Source organism: Oncorhynchus mykiss, chromosome 13 (genome assembly GCF_013265735.2).
Source record: "Oncorhynchus mykiss isolate Arlee chromosome 13, USDA_OmykA_1.1, whole genome shotgun sequence".
Taxonomy (NCBI): Eukaryota; Metazoa; Chordata; class Actinopteri; order Salmoniformes; family Salmonidae; genus Oncorhynchus; species Oncorhynchus mykiss.
In genome coordinates this window covers 18,693,826-18,716,687 of record NC_048577.1, presented here as the reverse complement: position 1 = coordinate 18,716,687, position 22,862 = coordinate 18,693,826, and the positions used below count along the sequence as shown (strand labels likewise).

Sequence of the window (22,862 nt, the reverse complement as noted above, 5' to 3'; positions counted from 1 at the left end):
ATGCCATTTCAGCCCAGTGCCACTCCAGGACAAAGGCACAGGCTCGAGTATCCCCTCAGTCGTTCGACTAACCAATCAATCCACAGAGAAAAGTCTACAGTATAGCGTCTTCTGCCCTGTAATTAGCATAACGTCTAAAGTGGAACACATGGCAAGTCCTTCCAGACTTTTACTCTACAGGTCAGCAGACAGTTCCTCCTCTGCTCCCTCCTTTCCTCTCTTCCTCATTTCCTCGCTACCTTGTTTCCTCTCTTCCTCATTTCCTCTCTACCTCATTTCCTCTCTACCTCATTTCCCCTCTTCCTCATTTCCTCTCTACCTCATTTCCTCTCTACCTCAATTCCTCTGGTGAAACGGGGAGGTCTTCTGTAGCCAGGTCCAAATTCCCCTGTCAGTCAGTCTGGGTTGCTGGTGTTTGTGTTGGGTTGGATGAGTGCACTGAGGCTGATCTGCCTCTATCTGCTTCTCCATTAGAGACCTTTAAACAAAGGGCCCACGCCATGGGAAATTAACAGAGGGCTACGCCTCAAATGGGGGAGGGGAGGGGGGAGACAATTGTTTTCGGCTGCCTCTCTCTGAGGGGTGTGACGAGTTGGAAGATGAATTCTGGGAGCTAATGCAACGTGGGTTAGGAGACAAGCTGATTGGTCTGTTGAATGCTTCCTGTGCTGGGACATTGTCTTCAACGTCAAGAGATTGAGTGTGACATTTGTGATATTGGAGGCAGCACTAAGCCAAAAAGGATGTTCATTTGTTTAAAAACTTTGAGTTGAACCCCCCCCCCCCCCCAAAATAGTTGTTGTGACCTTCATCTCACAGTGTTGATGAAGTTTAAGGTTGACCATCCTCATCATCCTGCTCTAGTATTTCCTCTGTTGATGATGAGTACTATCTCAGAGAGTGGCCTTTACAGTTCCAGTGTGTTCATGTCAGAGAGCTCATGAATATGCGTACGGTTACTGCCTCTATCCACTCAGAGAAGGGTATCTGCATCCGTGCCTGTGTGTGCATATCCTGCTTGCATACTGAGAGGGGCGACGCGCTCTGGTCCCCATCTGCAGTGTGGAGATATGAGGCTAGACGAGGCTCTAAACGTCCCTCTGTCTCTCTGGTCTCGATCCAGGCCGTTGACAGCCTCCTCCTCCACGTCACCGGAGCATTGGGGACCCGGACACCAGTTGGTGAACTCATTTTCTAAACAAACAACGGCACTGGGCTATCATCTCTGGCAAGCTCCAACTGCAACCACTTACTCTGTAGGCTCCTACAGTACAGATCCAACTCCATAAAAATCAAAGGTACATTGTGAGTGGGGCACGCACATCTGAGAACTCTCAGCTCCTCTCTCAGCTTAAGTACGCAATTTCTCTTTTTATTACCTCAGTTGTTACTTTGGCTTCAACAAGGAGGAGGGAAAACATATTGGCAGTCCTCACAATTACTCCACCGTCCTCAACCACTAGAGTCAATCGCATCATGAAAGAGTGTAAATAGTTTCACAGAGAGTAATAAAGTGCATCAACTCTGACAGTACTGGGTCAATACAATTGTATTGGTGTTTGCTTGGCAGAGAGGGGCCCTGAAGGGTAAGTAAACAGAGTAAACTGAACTACTGTATTAGTGGGGTAATTGGCAGACCTGTGTATGTGCGAACAGTGTGTGTGTGTGTGTGTGTGTGTGTGTGTGTGTGTGTGCGTGCGTGCATGCGTGTGAGAGCGAGAGAGAGAAAGTGTTAGTTGATGATAGTTAGAAGGTGTCGGGTCAGAAAGAGGAAGCAGGGCTTGGCAGAGTCTCTACGCTCTGTACGTTCACAAAAAAAAACCAGTGGAGAGATCAAAGCAACCCTCCACTTCAACAACTCTCTAACCCCCACTTCAAAGCATCCAGCCTGGGATGGGATCAGCTCAGAGACGCCCCAGGTAAGGTCATGGTGGAAGGGGGAAGATGGCAGCCCAGGAGGCCTCCCCGATGAAGAAGGGGTGTAAGTGGGTCATCATGGTAATAAAATCAAAGGAGAGGTTGAATGAGGAGTGACTGTGAACTCTGGATAATCTGCTTTAAAAGGTTTGGCTACAGAAATCTGCACCGCCATCTTGGGCAGCTGTGTTGAACTGAAGACACAGGGGAGAGTACGAATAGAAAGACAATATCTATTTCCTCAGTCCTTTGGGTGCCTCCCAAATGGCATGCTATTCCCTTTATAGTGCACAACGTTTAACCAGGGCCCATTGAAGTTGTGTAGCCTACTTTAAAAGCAATAGGGTGCCATTTGGGATGCTACCGTTGACACTAAGAAAACCAACGTTCCAAACTCAACATGACAGACTGAGGGTGTAGACCAAGACTCATTTGAGGCTGGAAAGTGACTGTCGCTTGTCTCTCTCGTCTCTGCAGCCTAAACCACCAGACAGCCTCCACTCTAATCGCAAACATTTATTCAGATCAGAATGCCCCTGAGGAGTATCACAGATATAAAAAGACTGGCAGAGAGGGAGAGAGAGAGAGCGAGAGAGAGAGAGAGAGAGACTGAGAAAGGATGATTGATTCAGAAAGAGAATGAAAGAAAGACAATGAGACTGACAGATTCAGAGAGATAAATCCCTTAGATTGAAATTTAATTGAGAGAGAGCGAAACAAACTAAGAGTGTATATTATTTTGTTTAGTCTTGCTATTAGAAATGAGCGCCATGGCAACCGCAATTATAGAAGGACAATAACATAAGGAGAAAGTGTGGAGGACGAGTCACAGAACCCAAACTCATCAGTGCCAATGGGTGTTTCTCGATATGTGTACTACCATGCTCCACACTCTCATGCTCCAATGACGTTCTCTTGATTACGTTCTTGTGAGGACGAGAGTGTGGAGAATGCATAAAACATTAGATTTGAGAAGCACTTCCCCTACTGTTTTATCTCACACTGCAGGACAATGGCAACGATAGACAAAACAAGATATACACAAAGCAAAAGTTTTATTTCATAATTATCAGCTAGATGTTTGAATCGTAATAATCTAACTTGCCAGCTAGTTAAACAGGCAAAAATGACCTAAAACTAATGTTAAACAAGGTAGAGTTGAAGTTTACATACACCTTAGCCAAATACATTTAAACTCAGTTTTTCACAATTCCTGACTTTTAATCCGAGTATAAATTCCCTGTTTTAGGTCAGTTAGGATCACCACTTTATTTTAAGAAAGTGAAATGTCAGAACAATACTAGAGAAATTGATTTATTTAAGCATTTATTTCTTTCATGACATTCCCAGTGGGTCAGAAGTTTACATACACCCAATTAGTATTTGGTACTCCTGCACGTTTTATAGTGTTCAGCTTAGAGAGAACGCAAACAGCCAGATCTTACCTCGTGACTGTCATTACGTGTGTGTGTGTGTTTGCGTTCCCATGTAATTCACTTTCCTCTCAGTGTTGCTGACCTTGGCTTGGAGGGAGGTCGATGAGAGTTGGGTAAAAGGGAGAGCAGTAGGTAGGTAAACACATTAAAGTGAATATACTAAATCTGGGTTGAATCAAAACAAGTCGGTCCGGCTGCCCACTAGGGCTGTAAAGGTTCACCAAATCCACGGTTCGGTGGTACGTATTGCGGTTTTGGGGTTACGGTTCGGTTCAGTTTCAGTACAGCGGGAAAATGAGACACCAACCATAATGTAGTTCATTTTTGTTTACTTAAGAAATACAAAGTGTTGATATTCCTGATTCCATATACAGTTGAAGTTGGAAGTTTACATACACCTTAGCCAAATACATTTAAACTCAGTTTTTTAATTTAATCCGAGTATAAATTCCCTGTTTTAGGTCAGTTAGGATCACCACTTTATTTTAAGAATGTGAAATGTCAGAATAATAGTAGAGAAATGGATTTATTTCAGCTTTTATTTCTTTCATCACATTCCCAGTGGGTCAGAAGTTTACATACACCTTCCGAGTATAAATTCCCTGTTTTAGGTCAGTTAGGATCAGCACTTTATTTTAAGAATGTGAAATGTCAGAATAATAGTAGAGAAATTGATTTATTTCAGCTTTTATTTCTTTCATCACATTCCCAGTGGGTCAGAAGTTTACATACACTCAATTAGTATTTGGTAGCATTGCCTTTAAATTGTTTAACTTGGGTTAAACATTTCAGGCCGCCTTCCACAAGCTTCCCACAATAAGTTGGGTACATTTTGGGCCATTCCTCCTGACATAGCTGGTGTAACTGAGTCAGGTTTGTAGGCCTCCTTGCTCGCACACACTTTTTCAGTTCTGCCCACAAATTTTCTATAGGATTGAGGTCAGGGCTTTGTGATGTCCACTCCAATACCTTGACTTTGTTGTCCGTAAGCCATTTTGCCACAACTTTGGAAAAATGCTTGGGCTCATTGTCAATTTGGATGACCCATTTGCGACCAAGCTTTAACTTCCTGACTGATGTCTTGAGATGTTGCTTCAACATATTCACCTAATTTTCCTACCTCATGATGCCATCTATTTTGTGAAGTGCACCAGGCCCTCCTGCCTCAAAGCACCCCCACACCATGATGCTGCCACCCCCGTGCTTCACGGTTGGGATGGTGTTCTTCGGCTTGCAAGCCCCCCCCTTTTCCCTCCAAACATAACAATGGTCATTATGGCCAAACAGTTCTATTTCTGTTTCATCAGACCAGAGTACATTTCTCCAAAAAGTACGATCTTCTCCCCATGTGCAGTTGCAAACCGTAGTCTGGCTTTTTTTATGGCGGTTTTGGAGCAGTGGCTTCTTCCTTGCTGAACGGCTTTCAAGTTATCTCAATATAAGACTTGTTTTACTGTGGATATAGATACTTTTGTACCTGTTTCTTTTGTACCAGCATCTTCACATGGTCCTTTTCTATTTCTTTGTGGCTATCTGGCTAGCTAGCGAACAGTTGTAGCTAGCCAGTTAGCCCTATTGACCTATTATGGGCTTGTGTTCTATGGTACGTAGGCAGGTGAACATATTAAAATTTACACAGCATGTATTTATTAACATATCAACATAAAATATTCTAGTCAGGCAACATTTTACATGTGAATAAGCAGCATTTCATATTCGAGAAGTTCCCTCCGTGCTCCGCTTCGGCTACTTTGATTTGGACTCATACTCCGACCCCCCCGTGCTCCAATTTGGATACTCGGAGCACGGTAGTATGCATTTTTTAATTTTTTTTATCTCAGTCACACTACTACACTACCTGTCTTGTGTCTTTAGAAGTCTGGAAGTTAGAACACAGTCAATACTGCAACGTTGAGTTAGAATGTTGGAACGGAGCCCAATGTAACACAACAGTTTGAGTGCAGTGGATAGGATACATTACTTGTGTTGATCTGTATTCATACTCAAATGCACTTGCATGAACAGAAGCACAGTTATAGGCAGGCACAGTGCATTAACGGCACATACAAAATCAACTTTAAAGATGGTCCCATGGAATGCCAGGCCAGGCAGGGGTGGGGAACAGCCAGGCAGGCTCTACCTCGCCCAGGCTCAACCTGCAAGGTCATCTGTAAACAAGCCCTTCAGCCATCTGCCCCCTCCATCTGTACCTCCCCCCACCACCCTCCAGCCAAACCAGACAGCCGTTATCCTGCTACCTGGGTCTGTGTCCAAAACTCTGGAATTGCAATTACAGTGTAACCCTGCTACTCTCTAACATTTCAAGCTACTGAGGTGGAGCCAGGCAGAAAATGACAAGGTGCGTTGCGGGAGAAACAACAGAGTTTGGAGTAGTTCTGTAATCACTTTACAGTAGACTGCATAATGTGACAACAACATGTACTCAACACTGAGACGTATCCTTAGGGAGCAGACCATCAAAGTACTAATTACTGGTGCTTTAAGTGTTGTTTTGTAATCCCTGACTAAACACAACACACTACAGTCTACACTCTTTTCTTTAGCTGTCCCCATTGGAGAACCCTTTGAATAACCCTTTTTTAGTTCCAGGTAGAACCTTGTTGAGTTCCATGTAGAACCATTTCCAGAGTGGGTTCTACATGGAACCCAAATAAGTTCTACCTGGAACCAAAAAGGGTCCTCCTATGGGGACAGCCGAAAACCCCCTTTGGAACCCTTTTCTTCTAAGAGTGTACACCTTGGGCGTACAAATGTAGGATCTTAATTCGAGCTAGTTTGCTACAGCAGGAAAATAACACCGCAGCAATGGGAAACATTAAAATAATTATGTGGATTATAATGAATGAAAATGTTTGTAGGGATGGATACATTGTTCGTTATGGCAAATCAATTCTGAAATGTCAAAATTTAAACTACAAACTTTAGAAGCCTTTTGAAAACTAAAATGCACTAGAAGTTTACATTTCCTGCTTTGCAGGAACATTCTGAGCAACAAAAGTGGGATTAAATTAAGATCCTACATCTGTATATCCATCCACCTGGGGTGGAAGGATGGTGAGTCCAGACACTTCACAGCTGTCAGCCAAAACTGTTTGTCTAAGTAGTGCACTATGAAGGGAATATGGTGCCATTTGAGACAAGAGACAAAATTGTTGATGAGAGGAGCTATTGCATTAGCATTCTTTACTAAGCTGTTTAGGGATGCATTTTGAGTGTCTTGAAGGTCTCAGATTTCCCCTAGTGTCGCTACTCTTATCTGCTAATGAATTAACGGCTAATCTGATAATAGGACGTAAACACATCATAGCCAACAGCCAAGGGGGTTGGATGTTAAAGAAGACACTTTACTTTGAATAGCAGGAGGGATCATCATCACATTCAAGGGAACAACTGGAATTCCAATATTCCATCTCGGAATTCCGATATTCTGCCTCAACATTCCGATATTCCATTTTAGACACACATTTTTCCATAAGGGAGAATGGATTCGGAGAGCAATTTCCAATTAGCAGCCTGGAGAGATCAGTCTCCACAGGGATACAGTGGGTTTAGATAAGTGTATAATCCATAATCCTGTGATGAGGGAGTGGGAATCATAATCTCGTGATTGACTGGGTGGTTAACCCCCGCGTCGGCATCAATACAGTCTAACTGTCTGGGGTTAACCCTATATTGATAGACTCACACTAATCTGCCAGCATGGTGTTAAATCCAATACTAAGCCCGATACAACTGGAGTCCTTTGTTATAGAAAGAAGAGCTGCCTGTTGGCTGCAATCGACTCCCAGCAGATTCTGTAAATTTCAGGTCTAATCTCATTCTCTATACAATATACAATGTGTCAAAGTCTAATCATCCATTAGCCTGCTCAGTCAATCCATGTGGTATACAGATCAGTCATTGGTATCACAAATCAACAAGTGGAACGTTTCAACAGATTGATCTAAGAAGAGGTGGATGGGGAGGAAAGGAGCTGGAGAACATCATGACAAGGCTAGCAGAGGGTCACTGCATTTTTATTAGACTGGCTACGCAGGGATCCTGCTGCTACTACTTTGTGTGTGTGTGTGTGTGTGTGTGTGTGTGTGTGTGTACCGCAGACCAGGAGGAAAAGAGCCAAACAAGATACAGACTAATCCCAGAAAGTGTTCACAGCTAGCTCAACGTGACCTACTTTAGCAGGCTAGCGGTTCTTAACCACAGGAGGGAAAGTGCATGCTCACCTGTTCTGAATACCTATACTATATATAACGGCATGCTATAGATTCTGGGGAGAGACAACTAACTATGCACACAGACATTACAAAAGCCTTGGGATGAGAAGTTTAGGTGTTTGGGTACTCCATGAAGCCTCATGGCGTGAGAAATCGCTATTGAATTGCTGCATAACATAAGTATGCGTTATTACTTGACCTGTACTAATTGAATGTGACTCTCACCTCTTATCGTCTGTGACTACTAAAGCACCTGTATGATATTGTCTATGACTCGTACCTGTACTGTGCCTGAAAGTGGTCCTGGACGAAGCTGTGCCGCGTCCCAGGCTGTTGTGCTGCTGCTGGGCCGGAGACAGGGCTCTCCTCCCCTCCACCCAGCGGGCCCTGGAACAGAGTGAGAGAGAAAGCGTGAATGTGTGAATGACCTGTATGTATAGGTGTGTGTGTGTGTGAAAACGTCAACACTGAGGCTAGAGCTGGACACCAGCAGGGTAACAAGGTGTTTCAGAGCAGATGTAAACAGGGGCACTACAATAGGACAGGTGCTAAATGAGGTGCTAATGCACGTTAACACACTCTTGTACGTTTTTATAGTGTTCAGCTTCGCTGGCGATGAGAGAGAACGCAAACAGCCAGATCTTACCTCGTGACTGTCATTACGTGTGTGTGTTTGCGTTCCCATGTAATTCACTTTCCTCTCAGCATTGCTGACCTTGGCTTGGAGGGAGGTCGATGAGAGTTGGGTAAAAGGGAGAGCAGTAGGTAGGTAAACACATTAAAGTGAATATACTAAATCTGGGTTGAATCAAAACAAGTCGGTCCGGCTGCCCACTAGGGCTGTAAAGGTTCACCAAATCCATGGTTCGGTGGTACGTATTGCGATTTTGGGGTTACGGTTCGGTTCAGTTTCAGTACAGCGGGAAAATGAGACACCAACCATAATGTAGTTCATTTTTGTTTACTTAAGAAATACAAAGTGTTGATATTCCTGATTCCATATACAGTTGAAGTTGGAAGTTTACATACACCTTAGCCAAATATATTTAAACTCAGTTTTTTAATTTAATCCGAGTATAAATTCCCTGTTTTAGGTCAGTTAGGATCACCACTTTATTTTAAGAATGTGAAATGTCAGAATAATAGTAGAGAAATTGATTTATTTCAGCTTTTATTTCTTTCATCACATTCCCAGTGGGTCAGAAGCTTACATACACTCAATTAGTATTTGGTAGCATTGTGTGATAGCGTGCGTCTAGGTGAGAGGTGTAGGAGTCAGGCGCAGGAGAGCAGGGATGTCTGAGAAGCGTGTTTTGATAGGAAAGTCCACCAACACAGGAATGGCACAATCAAAAGGTACAACGCCCTCGACCACAGAAAACCCGTACAAACGTACGGAGGAACAAACAAAGTTCCAACACTCATATACTTCAGAACCCGTGAAAACAAATAACGGTAATACTTAACCGAGCACCTCACAATCAACGACTAATCCCGCACAAACTTAGGCAGGCAACAGGTTACAATTATACACACAGAAATGAACGCAAATGAAACCAGGTGTGAAAAAGAACCAAAGACAAAACAAACAGAAAAGGAAAAAGGGATCGTGATGGCTAGTAGACCGGCGACGCCGACCGCCAAGCACCGCCCGAACAGGGAGAGGAACAACCTTCGGTTAAAGTCATGACACATTGCCTTTAAATTGTTTAACTTGGGTCAAACGTTCTGCCCACAAATTTTCTATGGGATTGAGGTCAGGGCTTTGTGATGGCCACTCCAATACCTTGACTTTGTTGTCCTTAAGCCATTTTGACACAACTTTGGAAGTATCCTTGGGGTCATTGTCCATTTGGAAGACCCATTTGCGATCAAGCATTAACTTCCTGACTGATGTCTTGAGATGTTGCTTCAATATATCCACATAATTTCCCTACCTCATGATGCCATCTATTTTGTGAAGTTCACCAGTCCCTCCTATAGCAAAGCACCCCCACAACATGATGCTGCCACCCCCGTGCTTCACGGTTGGGATGGTGTTCTTCGGCTTGCAAGCCTCCCCCTTTTACCACCAAACACAATGATGGTCATTATGGACCAGAGGACATTTCTCCAAAAAGTACAATCTTTGTCCCTATGTGCAGTTTCAAACCATAGTCTGGCTTTTTTTTACGCGGTTTTGGCTGATTTCTTTTGATTTTCCATGATGTCAAGCAAAGAAGCACTGAGTTTGAAGGTAGGCCTTGAAATACATCCACAGGTACACCTCTAATTGACTCAAATTCAGATGCTTCTAAAGCCATGACATGATTTTCTGGAATTTTCCAAGCTGTTTAAAGGCACAGTAAACTTAGTGTATGTAAACTTCTGACCCACTGGAATTGTGATATAAGTGAAATAATCTGTCTGTAAACAATTGTTGGAAAATTGGAAATTGAAAATTGGAAAATGTTGGAAAATTACTTGTGTCATGCATAAAGTAGATGTCCTAACCAACTTACCAAAACTATAGTTTGTTAACAAGAAATGTGTGGAGTGGTTGAAACATGAGTTTTAATGACTTCAACCTAAGTGTATGTAAACTTCCGACTTCAACTGTATTTATTTTTATCTATTCACTCGGTTTCACAGTGTGGACCAAACCAAGGTCCCTGTACTGAACCACAGACAGTGAGAGGCTAACAGTTAGAGAAGAAAACTAAAGGAAAATTAAGGAGGTTTGAGTTATTGTAAGATGTGATACAGTAAATAGAGGTTTGCATGAGCCACTGAAAGAACGTCTAGAACCCTGACAATTCCAAATCTCTCTCCAACAGTAGATATATCACAGCTAAAGACTGTGTTATTACCCAGATAGACAGGTAAATAAACATATTGATCATACAAGCATAAAGTATAGAGCGGGTCATAACTGAACCCGTGAGTCACTTTTTGAGAGGGAACCAGACTGTGGCACGGACGGACCTGAAATCCATACTGAAATCAGTCACAAACCGCTGGTGTATGAATTGACGGCTTTCACAGAGGAAAAAATGGCATTTGGCATAACGTGTCATCAACCTGCGGGATATATTTCCTTTTTACCACAGCCAGTCATCATCTTCTGGCTTTCTTACAAAATCATTCCCAGAAATCATAAGATCGATTATTTTCGCTCCCGGGGAACGAATGGGTCTTTGAAGAAATGTTTTCCACACACGGGCAAGCGCACACACATTGCCACCATATATATGATGGATAAGTGGAGCTACCAGGCATTAGTTTATTCTCCAGACACTTATGTGACTGAGTGGCATGACAGTAGTGTGTCAGTCTAAATGACACAATAGGGAAAAAAACGTATTATTAGGGGGGGGGGGGGGGTCTTTCAACAGGCTGATTTGAAGAGATCTGCCTCTACTTGTTAGCCTGTAGTTTTGAAAGTAGCGCTCATGAGCCAAAAGTGGTTCCTGAAAATCTGCTGTGTATGCTGCCTGATAGCTGTCACTCAAATGGAGAAGGGCTGAAGCTCATTGACTGGAACTCGAATTGCTATGGGGCTGGCCCATGTGTTAGAAAGTGTAGGGAAAATGGCACTGGACAGTTGCTTTCAAATTATGGATTTTGTAGATAATAGAGGTAAGAAAGTAATTCTGCTCATAGATTTTGCATGTATGAACTACACATTGACACATCCGGCCCAAAGTGGAAGGTTTAAAGAAAGTTTATTCGTGGCCAAAGTTCCGGAGCATGTCTAACCATAGTTCTAGTTTACCTGACGGGGTGAGAGAAACTGCATTCACCCACAACTATAATTTATTAAAGTGCTTTGGTAGTTGGTGTTTTGAGCTCTGTTCAGTGGACAGCGAAATCAAACGAAGGAGAGAGTGAATCACTGTGAATCACATAATTACCTGAACAGTGCCTGCTTGATGTAATCAAAGAGCAGCACACTGATATATTTTCCACAAGAGCTTCTAGACTCAGGTGTGTTGTGTTTTGGAGTGCCTTTAAAAAGACATTCTTAGTCATCATAACCATACTAATCACTTCCTGCTAAACTGAAAGAGACAGATCCACTGGATTATGGAGTTTATAGAGCTTATGGCCGATTAATTAGGGCCGATTTCAACTTTTCATAACACTTGGTAATCGTCATTTTTGGACACCGATCATGGCCATTACATCGCACTCCACGAGGAGACTGCGTGGCAGGCTGACTACCTGTTATGTGAGTGCAGCAAGGAGCCAAGGTAAGGTGTTAGCTAGCATTAAACATATCTTATAAAAAACAATCAATCTTAACATAATCACAACACATGGTTGATGATATTACTAGTCAATCTAGCTTGTCCTGCGTTGCATATCATCAATGCTGTGCCTGTTAATTTATCATTGAATCACAGCCTACTTCGCCAAACGGGTGATTTAACAAGCGCATTCGCGACAAAAGCACTGTCGTTGCACCAATGTGTACCTAACCATGAACATCAATACCTTTATTAAAATCAATACACAAGTATGTCTTTTTAAACCTGCATATTTAGTTAATATTGCCTGCTAACATGAATTTCTATTAACTAGGGAAATTGTGTCACTTCTCTTGCGTTCTGTTCAAGCAGAGTCAGGGTATATGCAGCAGTTTGGGCCACCTGGCTCGTTGCAAACTGTGTGAAGACCATTTCTTCCTAACAAAGATCGTAATTAATTTACCAGAATTGTACATAATTATGACATAACATTGAAGGTTGTGCAATGTAACAGCAATATTTAGACTTAGGGATGCCACCTGTTAGATCAAATACGGAACGGTTCCGTATTTCACTGAAAGAATAAACGTTTTGTTTTCGAAATTATAGTTTCTGGATTTGACCATACTAATGACCTAAGGCTCATATTTCTGTGTGCTATAATATTATAATTAAGCCTATGATTTGATAGAGCAGTCTGACTGAGTGGTGGTAGGCAGCAGCAGGCTCGTAAGCATTCACTCAAACAGCACTTTCCTGCATTTGCCAGCAGCTCTTTGCAATGCTTGAAGCACAGCGCTGTTTATGACTTCAAGCCTATCAACTCCCAAGATTAGGCTGGCAATACTATAGTGCCTATAAGAACATCCAATAGTCAAAGGTATATGAAAAACAAATGGTATAGAGAGAAATAGTCCTATAATTCCTATAATAACTAAAACCTAAAACTTCTTAACTGGGAATATTGTAGACTCATATTAAAAGGAACCACCAGCTTTCATATGTTCTCATGTTCTGAGCAAGGAACTTCAACATTAGCTTCTTTACATGGCACATATTGTACTTTTACTTTCTTCTCCAACACTTTGTTTTTAAATTATTTAAACCAAATTGAACATGTTTCATTATTTATTTGAGACTAAACTGATTTTATTGATGTATTATATTAAGTTAAAATAAGTGTTCATTCAGTGTTATTGTAATTGTCATTATTACAAATAAATAAATAAAAATTGTCCGATTAATCGGTTCCGTTTTTTTTTTTGGCCCTCCAATAATCGGTATCGGTATCTACGTTGAAAAATCATAATCGGACGACCTCTAGTTTGGAGTGTTGTATGAAGCTACATACTTCCATACTATTACTCTTTCTGTGAATAGCCTACGAGAGAGGCCTTCAATTAGTTGCTATGCAAAAGTTAGATAGCCTCAGCAAACAAAGGGGTGACAGTGACATATCCAAGCTTTTATGGGGTTACAACTGATTTAATTGCAATCTAACTCATTCAGTTGAAACCTTGTAGAGAACCCTTTGAGAGCTTTTGGGCCGTGGGTCAAAGTAGTGCGTAAGCCACATGATACATTACATAGTATACGTAAGTCTATACTGACTGGACATGGGGCCAAAGTAGTGCGTAAGCCACATGATACATTACATAGTATACGTAAGCCTATACTGACTGGACATGGGGCCAAGGTAGTGCGTAACCCCATGAAACATTACATAGTATATGTAAGCCTATACTGACTGGACATGGGGCCAAAGTAGTGCGTAACCCCATGAAACATTACATAGTATATGTAAGCCTATACTGACTGGACATGGGGCCAAAGTAGTGCGTAACCCCATGAAACATTACATAGTATATGTAAGCCTATACTGACTGGACATGGGGCCAAAGTAGTGCGTAACCCCATGAAACATTACATAGTATATGTAAGCCTATACTGACTGGACATGGGGCCAAAGTAGTGCGTAACCCCATGAAACATTACATAGTATATGTAAGCCTATACTGACTGGACATGGGGCCAAAGTAGTGCGTAACCCCATGAAACATTACATAGTATATGTAAGCCTATACTGACTGGACATGGGGCCAAAGTCTTGTGTAACCCCATGAAACATTACATAGTATATGTAAGCCTATACTGACTGGACATGGGGCCAAAGTAGTGTGTAACCCCATGAAACATTACATAGTATATGTAAGCCTATACTGACTGGACATGGGGCCAAAGTAGTGCGTAACCCCATGAAACATTACATAGTATATGTAAGCCTATACTGACTGGACATGGGGCCAAAGTAGTGCGTAACCCCATGAAACATTACATAGTATAGGTAAACCTATACTGACTGGACATGGGGCCAAAGTAGTGCGTAACCCCATGAAACATTACATAGTATATGTAAGCCTATACTGACTGGACATGGGGCCAAAGTAGTGCGTAACCCCATGAAACATTACATAGTATAGGTAAACCTATACTGACTGGACATGGGGCCAAAGTAGTGCGTAACCCCATGAAACATTACATAGTATATGTAAGTCTATACTGACTGTTTTCAGTGAGAACAGTACAGTTGACGGTAAAGAAATTGAGCAATGTGTGAATAAGATGAAGGAGCTATTTGAGTGGCTCTGCCCCTAAACATCACTTTAGTAGCTGTTGCCGACCTGGATGGTACTGGACAATTTAGATGCCCTGCGTGAGGTAGTGAGATTGAAAATGGTCACCTGGGGACCAGAGCTAAGGGTCGGAGGCGATTTTGAAGTCGACGTCAATTTCCGTTTTCGGGGTGAAAGTTCCGCCCTGAAGTTTGTGCCTGTCTAAAAATCTCTAATTACCTCAAACTAATTTAGGACACATTTACAGCAAGGTCACATACACACATACAATATCAATATCTTATGTTGTGATATTGCATCCAAATGTGTATGAATAAAACATTAGTACTGTACAACCAAGATTGACAACATAACCCTGGAGAATATCTGTCAGCTTTGTTTCGTCAACATCTGTGATGTCATCAATTATTTGACACACTTCTGTGTCAACAGCAAAAGGCCTCACTGTTATTTATACCTCTCCTCCCCTCTTCGCATCCTAAATGTGTCACCATGTTCTTAAAGAAAGGTAAGAAAGTTCAATATGCTTCCTGTGAAGAAGATGTGTGTGGTACACTTTCCTAGCCTCCCCAAAGGCAGGACAATCTCATCGAGCCACTAGAAACACTCTCTTCAGAAGAGCACTCACCTACTTTAGGAATAGCAGCAGTAGAGTGTGTGATGCATCTACAGTAAGTGTTAGTAAGAAACTATAGTTGTCTGAAAGTGTGTGAGGCATCTAAGTGTTAGTAAGAAACTATAGTTGTCTGAAAGTGTGTGAGGCATCTAAGTGTTAGTATGAAACTATAGTGGTCTGAAAGTGTGTGAGGCATCTAAGTGTTAGTAAGAAACTATCTCAATAGTCTCAATAGGTTTGAGTCAGACTCATAATGGACGTGCTTTCTTCTGACAAAGTACATTAGAACAACGTTTAGCAAGAGCTAAGGACGAGGGTACACCAATTAGAAATAGTCTTACGCGTTATTACATTATGAAAGTGAGGAGCAAAACCATGACAACATTTTACAACAACCATTAAAAATAGTTGCATAATAGCCTCCATAATAGCTTGTCATACAATGTAAAAAAATAAAAACACACACACAAAAGAACATTATGATGCACAGCAAACTCCAAACTAGCTAGTAATAATATTGTTTTGTCTCTTATTAAGTCTTTTCAACCAAGAAGCTATTCCACTGATAATGATGAGCCAAATGAACAAGATGTCTCTTTCAAGCCGTCGAATCCCCAAAGCAATTTTTTCCGTCGCTAACACAATTAAAGATTAAATACAGACATGGATGGCCTGAGACGTGTTGGGGAATAATGGTTTATTGGAGCTATTAGCACACTTGTGAGGGAGAGCGAGCTAGAGAGAGAGAGCGAGAGAAAGCACTAGAAAATATTACATCTAGGGATTCTGCAAATTCTACAACACAGTGCAGAAGTTGCGCCATTAGAAAGGTGAATTTGAGTCTCTTGGTTTTGTCTTGTTAGCAAAGTTGTGTACCCGGTAAGGTTGGAAGCTGACACAGATATGTACAGCGCTGCTGGTCAGCTAACTCAAATGTGACCTTCCTTTCTTTCAAAATGTGGACAAAAACACAGGATATGCTAATAGGTACAGTCCTTCAGGTTAGCTAACTCAAATGTGACCTTCCTTTCAGTCAAAATGTGGACAAAACCACAGGATATGCTAATAGCTGACAGTAAAAACCGAGACCAATAGCTTGAGTAGATGGAAGAATCAACACAACTACACACAGAGACAGAACTAAACCATAGTCAGAGATAGTATAGTATACTAGCATAGTACAGAATCCTCAGCTAAGTAGCCTGGTCCCAGTACTTACACAAATCACCATGGAAACATTGGGTTCCTTTCCCATCAAAATGTGTACTGAGGAAGACATTTTTCATTAAACACAGCATCTCCTTGGAAATGAGTTGTGAGCTTAAAACCACGAAGCACAAACTCTCCCCGCAGCAATTCATCAAATACCTCAACATGCCTTTTAACAGTTGCATATTGCAGAGTTGTGTTTATTCTCTTTTCCTAATAGAGAGGGAGGGAAGCTAGCGGGCTTAACCTGGGTTCTATTGCTTAGGTACCAAATGGGGAAAAACAGACAAACAGGGAGGAACTAGCTGATCTTGATCTCGTAGAATAAGAAGTGCTTTATTTAGTTCTCAAGAATGTGTTATTGTAAGAGGTTCACAGTTTCGCAACTCTGCACTACGGAATGTGCTTTTACCCATCCAATTGTTTATAATGCCACTAACAGGTTAAGGTAATATGTAAGGCTTTACATAAGTAGATAGACACACTGTCCTGGGGTGTGTCATTCTGTGAGAGTGAGTGGCTGTTAAAGAGAGGCCCCGGGCGGACGCTGCAGTAGTAGCAGCAGGAGTGTATAGTGGGGAATACCAGGCGACCCAAGGCATGTGTTGCCAGGAACTGCAGCGAAGGCTCGGGCTACTTAATTCTCTATTCATAACAAATCCAAAGCACTGGTGGGCTTCGCTGCACACTAGAACAGGCACCTTCCCCACAAGTAGGTCAACAGGCACTTAGCTGGACCTTAGAACAAACAACAGATGCCTCCATTCAACTGTGATTTCTCTAAAAGTGGGTGTGTGCGTGCACTAACATTTTCTTATATCTGGGAACCAGTGATGAATAAATACCCCTATGGTATGTTTCCTTGCTCTGCCATTGTCTGCCAAGGTAGGCGGGGCCTGCCAAAACTACATGCGAAGCGGGAGCTAGCGTAACATGAGAGATGCTAATATCCAAAAAGTGCTCAAATGTTAAATTGTGTAATCCAAAAGCACTGAATGCTAACAGCTAACAGATCCAGATCCATTTTCTGGGGCCCCTGTTGCTCAGAGGAGAATATTAGCAGTGGCGTCCAAACCCCTCCAGGCTGTGAAATTGATTTCCAGGATTTAGATGAAAGGAGCAGAGCAGGATTTCAGAGGTTATTCCACAGCTAAAGCAGATATATTATATATATATATATATATATATATATATATATATATATACAATATACACTGGCTATGGGAATCTTGTATCAAAGGGGAATCTATTCCCAAGCAGACAGAAAGTGTGATGTGTCTTTGGTAAGGTTATTATATATACTGATAGCTTGCGGAATGGGTTTCCCTAAAGTTAGGTGAGAAATAAAGCTTACAGAACTTCAGACATGGGAAGTCAAGTGATCATGTGTATGATCATGCACTGTGTACATCCATCCATTGTGTGTATTGCTAGGCGATTACATAAACAATACATTTATTTTCATTCTACGTCTGGTTTCTCACAATGCTTGCACTGAACATTTCTGCCCTAGAGCATGTATTGAACACAGGCATGAAAATAACCTATGCCTTTTCTCCCTAAGAAGACCCACGATCCTTTTCCGCTGTTGCTTTTGCCATGACGTCAAACAGATACATATCGCTGCAATCAGCAGAACTAAGGAAGCGTCGCAGGGAGGCACACACAAGGGTATACTCATGGGTATTGGGTATCAGAACATCACATTTTTGCAAACGCACGACTCGTAGACTCAAGGGCTGAATCCCAAATGGCACTCTATTCCCAGATTATAGTGTTTCCTACGGGCCTTGGTCAACAGTATTCCATTACAAAGGGAATAGATTCCCATTTGAGACGAAGCTCAAGGACACGCCCTCTCTTCCGTAACACGAGGTATCAATAGGACGGTCCGGTCCGCTCATGCGGACTGGAACAGCTCAATACGTCACAGCCATGTCCGCTACAGTACGTGTCTGTCTCGACTGTGTGATGATCTCATCAGAGGACACAAGTATCAATAGGACTCTTTCATAAGTCCCAGACAGACGTCTCCTACGTGTCCGTCTTTGCTGGACATACCGGGGGACATCCTCACGCAGGGGGTGTGTGGCTGTGTTTTTGACACAGACATTGCGTGATCCTGCCAATCTAGTCGGCGACATGGATACAAGCTGGATGGATGATGACCACTGTCACTTCTGGATTCGGCTCAATGTAAAAATGCAGTGTTGAAGAGTAATAAGTCTCTTATACGAAGCAGTGACCGAATGACATCTTCTCACGATGCCGAGCAACTGCCCCCAAAAAACTGGACCACTCACTTTTTCGTAAGTGAGGCCGTGTATGCCAGCTGTAGGGCTACGGCAGGACTGGGCAGGGAGGAGACTACCGCTGAGTTTAGCCCAAAAATAGAGCTCTGCTGGCGGGGAGGCAAGCCGTTGTCTTCCCCTGCCAGGACCCACGGACCTAGCACACCATCTGCAGGAGCATGAGAGACGTTGTGAGGTGTTGCTCACTGTACCACCATATGCTCAGTGCTGACCTAAAAACACTGTTCCTGGGCTGTTGCATCCTGGGCCGTACTCTCCCTCCTGTCTGGGACTCTCTATAAGAGATTGAGGTACTTCTGTATAGTAGGAGCCCAAGCTCTCTGGGGTCCCTGAAGCTAGCCTGTGACTATACCGCTGGGTATGCAGAGGTAACCTTACAGGTCCCAAAGCAAACAGGTTCTGTTTGTCCCAACAGGGCTCCTGTACAATTCAACTCACACTCACAACAGTCACAGTCTGAGGCCTAATTTATTCTGTTCAGGTCTTGTGATATCTGAGAGAAACAGACAGAAGCAGCAGCTCACATAGGACTCTCCATGGTCCTGTGCTCTGTGATCCATGTAGTGGCAGAGACGTCCCTGGTTGCTTCTTCTGAGGTTTTCATAATGCAGCAGCCCTCCAGAACATAGAAACACATGTTGTTTTCCTACCCCTGTTTCACGGTGTACCGCAGTGTGTGTATTTATGCACCACGGTGTGTGCGCATAGCCGCAGGGAGAATGTTTGGAGTTGGGGGTGCTGGGCAGAGGTTGAGCAGAGGTGTTTTTAGGATTTCCACACATGGGGGGGGGGGGGGGGGGGGGGCTGAATTTACATGATAGATTACATTAGAAAAATAATTTTAACACCAAACAAATGATCGAAATGAGTGGCTACTCTGACAGTGATAATATATTCCTCCTAGTATTGTACATCCTGTGTGTTTTTACATTGGGCTGGGCTATTGTTTGGTTTCAAGACCAGGTCAGTTTTATTGCTCTCAGTAGCCTATAATAAATATATATATATATATATGTATTATAGGCTACAGTAAGCTACTAAATACACTTTCCAGAGCCACACTGACTAACCCAATGATGAAGATGAAGCCTAGGCTGCTCACCGGTGATGGCCCATGCACTCGTGCCATAAGTCTATCCATAAGTCTATCACACAATGACAAAGCTACTTTCAAAAACAGTGCCGTAAACTCAGAATCGCTCAAAAGTTGTTGAAATAAATTGTTAGCTTCTTACAGACAGACAAGTCTTCTCTTTTCAGCAGTAGGCAATTGCTTTCCTGTACGTTTTTCTCACAGTTGCATTTTGAAATTTGCAAAAGGTTAAACTGACAGCTGCAATCAACTGTAGATATATAACCCATAGATGGCAGTTCCAATTCAAGTCAGGACTGGCAGCCATTGCTAATGCAGTCATTAGTTTAACAGTCAAATTACCAGGGTTAGAGGTTCCAAAACCCCTCTATGGGCAACAGTGCCTTCAGAAAGTATTCACACCCTTTGCTTTTTGCAAAACTAGGATTTTAGATTGAGATGTTGTGTCACCGGCCTACTGTACATACAATACTCCATAATGTCAAAGCGGAGTTATGTTTACAAGTTAATTTAAAACTGAGTCAATAAGTATTCAACCCCTTTGTTAAGTTCAGGAGTAAAAAATGTGCTTAACAAGTCACATAATAAGTTACATGGACTCACTCTGTTAACATGGTATTTGAATGATTACCTACTCTCTGTACCCCACACATACAATTATCTGTAAGGTCCCTCAGTCGAGCAGTGAATTTCAAACACAGATTCAACCACAAAGACCAGGGAGGCTTTTCAATGCCTTGCAAAGAACAGCATCTATTGGTAGATGGGTAAATATAAAAAAGCAGACATTGAATATCCCTTTGAGCAAGGTGAAGTTATTAATTACACTTTGGATGGTCTATCAATACACCCAGTCACTGAAAAGATACAGGCGTCCGTCCTAACTCATTTGCCGGAGAGGAAGGAAACCGTTCAGGGACTTCACCATGAGGCCAATGGTGACTTTATTGGGATAGGGGACGGCATTTTCATTTTTGGATGAAAAGCGTGCCCAGAGTAAACTGCCTGCTACTCAGTCTCAGATGCTAATATATGCATATTATTAGTAGTATTGGATAGAAAACACTCTGAAGTTTCTAAAACTGTTTGAATGATGTCTGTGAGTATAACAGAACTCATACGGCAGGCGAAAACCTGAGAAAAGATCCAACCAGGAAGTGGGAAATCTGAGGTTTGTTTGATGCTTCTACTATGAAGGGGAGCTGAATGAGAGGGGAATGAATCAGAGGTCTGCCAGCAGCCATGAGCTCAGTCACGCGCATTCACATGAGAGGTAGCTCCTGTTCCATTGCTTTTCTACAGACAATGGAATTCTCCGGTTGGAACATTATTGAACATTTATGATAAAAACATCCTAAAGATTGATTCCATGCATCGTTTGATATGTTTCTACGACCAGTAATATAACTTTTTTGAATTTTCGTTCGACCTTTCCACTGGAAGTTGCACGTTGGAAGTCCGCTGCGTGTTTCGATTTGTTTACCAAACGCCCAAACAAAAGGTAGGGACATAAAGGTATATGGACATAAATTATTAACTTTATCAAACAAATCAAACATTTATTGTGGAACTGGGATTCATGGGAGTGCATTCTGATGAAGATCATCAAAGGTAAGTGAATGTTTATAATGCTATTTCTGACTAATTTTGACTGCGCAACATGTCGGATATTTATTTTGGCCAGTTTGGGCTCTGAGCTCCGTACTCAGATTATTGCATGGTATGCTTTTTCCGTAAAGTAAAAAAAAAAATCTGACACAGCGGTTGCATTAAGGAGAAGTTTATCTAAAGTTCCATGCATAACACTTGTATTTTCATCAACATTTAGAATGAGTATTTCTGTAAATTGATGTGGCTTTTCAAAATCACCGCATGTTTTGGAAATACTGAACATAACACACCAATGTAAAATTAGATTTTTGGATATAAATATGCACTTTATCGAACAAAACATACATGTATTGTGTAACATGAAGTCATATGAGTGTCATCTGAAGAAGATCATCAAAGGTTAGTGATTCATTTTATCTCTATTTGTGCTTTTTGTGACTCTTTGGCTGGAAAAATGGCAGGGTTTTTCTGTGACTTGGTGGTGACCTAACATAATCGTTTGTGGAGCTTTCACTGTAGAGCATTTTTTGAAATCAGACACTGTGGCTGGATTAACGGTAATTTTATCTTTAAAATGTGCCTAATACTTGTATGTTTGAGAAATTTGATTTGAGATTTCTGTTGATTTGTATTTGGCGCCCTGCAATTTCATTGGCTGGGGTTCCGCTAGCGGAACGTTCCCAGACAGGTTAATGGCTGTAATAGGAGAAAACAGTGGATTGATCAACAACATTGTAGTTACTCCACAATAATAACCTAAAGGACAGAGTGAAAAGTTAGAAGCCTGTACAGAATAATAACATTCCAAAACATGCATACTGTTTGCAGTAAGAAACTAAAGTAAAACTGAACAAAATGTGGCAAAGAAAACTTAATGTCCTGACTAAGAATCATGTGCAAATATTGTACAATCCAGGTGTGCAAAGCTCTTAGAGACTTACCCTGAAAGACTCACAGCTGTAATCACTGCCAATGGTGATTCTAACATGTATTGACTCAGGGCTGTGAATACCTATGTAAATAAGAGACTTCTGTATTTAATCCTTTTAATTTCTCTATTTGGTTAGGTCGGGGTGTGATTTGGGTGGGCATTCTAGTTTTTCTATTTCCTTGTTGGCCGGGTATGGTTCCCAATCAGAGGCAGCTGTCTATCGTTGTCTCTGATTGGGGATCATACTTAGGCAGCCTTTTTTCTACCTTTAATTTGTGGGATCTTGTTTGTGTGTAGTTGCTTTCTGCACTGCATGTAGCTTTACGTTCGTTTTAGTATTTTGTATTTTTTCCGGTGTCATTTAAAATAAAAGTAAAATGTACGCCTACCACACTGCACCCTGGTCCAATCCATCTCTAAACGATCGTGACAATATTTGCAAAATGTCTAAAAACATGTTTTACTTTGTCATTATGGTGGTATTGTGTGTAGATGGATGAGAATTTGTATTTATTTTTAACCTATTTTGAAATCAGGCTGTAAACACAACACAATGTGGAATAAGTCTATGGGTATGAATACTTTCTGAAAGCACCGTATATGCCACAACAAAACCAGCTGTTCTGTCATGTATTGTCAT

General features: G+C 41.9%; 1 protein-coding gene across 1 annotated transcript in view; it reads right to left on the bottom strand.

The window, feature by feature from the left end:
- LOC110485810 (ubiquitin carboxyl-terminal hydrolase 43) overlaps positions 1-22,862 on the bottom strand; it is a 126,249-nt gene that overhangs the window by 57,281 nt on the left and 46,106 nt on the right. The window contains exon 3 of the mRNA XM_036940477.1: positions 7,869-7,975. Coding sequence (XP_036796372.1) covers positions 7,869-7,975 — 107 coding nt within the window. The remainder of the gene's footprint in view (positions 1-7,868; positions 7,976-22,862) is intronic.